This window comes from Aplysia californica, unplaced genomic scaffold (genome assembly GCF_000002075.1).
Source record: "Aplysia californica isolate F4 #8 unplaced genomic scaffold, AplCal3.0 scaffold01404, whole genome shotgun sequence".
Taxonomy (NCBI): Eukaryota; Metazoa; Mollusca; class Gastropoda; order Aplysiida; family Aplysiidae; genus Aplysia; species Aplysia californica.
Window position 1 is genome coordinate 46,027 of NW_004798674.1, and position 530 is coordinate 46,556.

The 530-nt window shown below is 40.0% G+C and overlaps 1 protein-coding gene across 1 annotated transcript in view; it reads right to left on the minus strand.

Annotated features, from left to right (window-relative positions):
- Positions 1–259, minus strand: part of LOC101848683 (vesicular glutamate transporter 2-like) — a gene marked incomplete at both ends in the record, with an annotated part of 33,135 nt that extends 32,876 nt beyond the window's left edge. Inside the window, 1 exon segment of the mRNA NM_001310491.1 lies at positions 102–259. Within this exon segment, the coding sequence (NP_001297420.1) occupies positions 102–259 (158 nt within the window).
- Between the last annotated feature and the right edge of the window lie 271 nt (positions 260–530).

Genomic DNA, 530 nt, shown 5'->3' on the forward strand with positions numbered 1-530 from the left:
AGACAGACAGACAGACAGACAGACAGACAGACAGACAGACAGACAGACAGACAGATTGTGAGAGCTTTATCTTCATAACAAATCAACCTCAGACTCTCTCACCTCATACAGGGGCAGCTGGTTGGTAGGTAGGACTTGCTGGGTATGAAGGATTTCTCCGACTTGGTAGGCAGTTCGTCTGCCTCCGTGTAGGCCTCGTCCAGCTCATCATACTTGACCAGGCTCTTCTCGTCTGTCTGCTTGTGGACGAGTCTGGGGAGGAGTCAAATAGAGAGAAGGTTAAATAATTGTCATGATTCTTCGTTGCTATCATTAATCTTATTATTGCCAGGATCTGGACAATAAAGATATATTTTATCGAATCTTATCTTATCATATCTTATCTTACTGGTGTCGGTTTTTTTAGGATGATTCAGGAAAAGAGTCAAATAGAAAGAAGGTAAAAGGTCATGATTCTTCGTTGCTTTCATTAATCTTAGTATTGCCAGGATTTGGACAATAAAGATATATTTTATCTAAACTTATCTTAT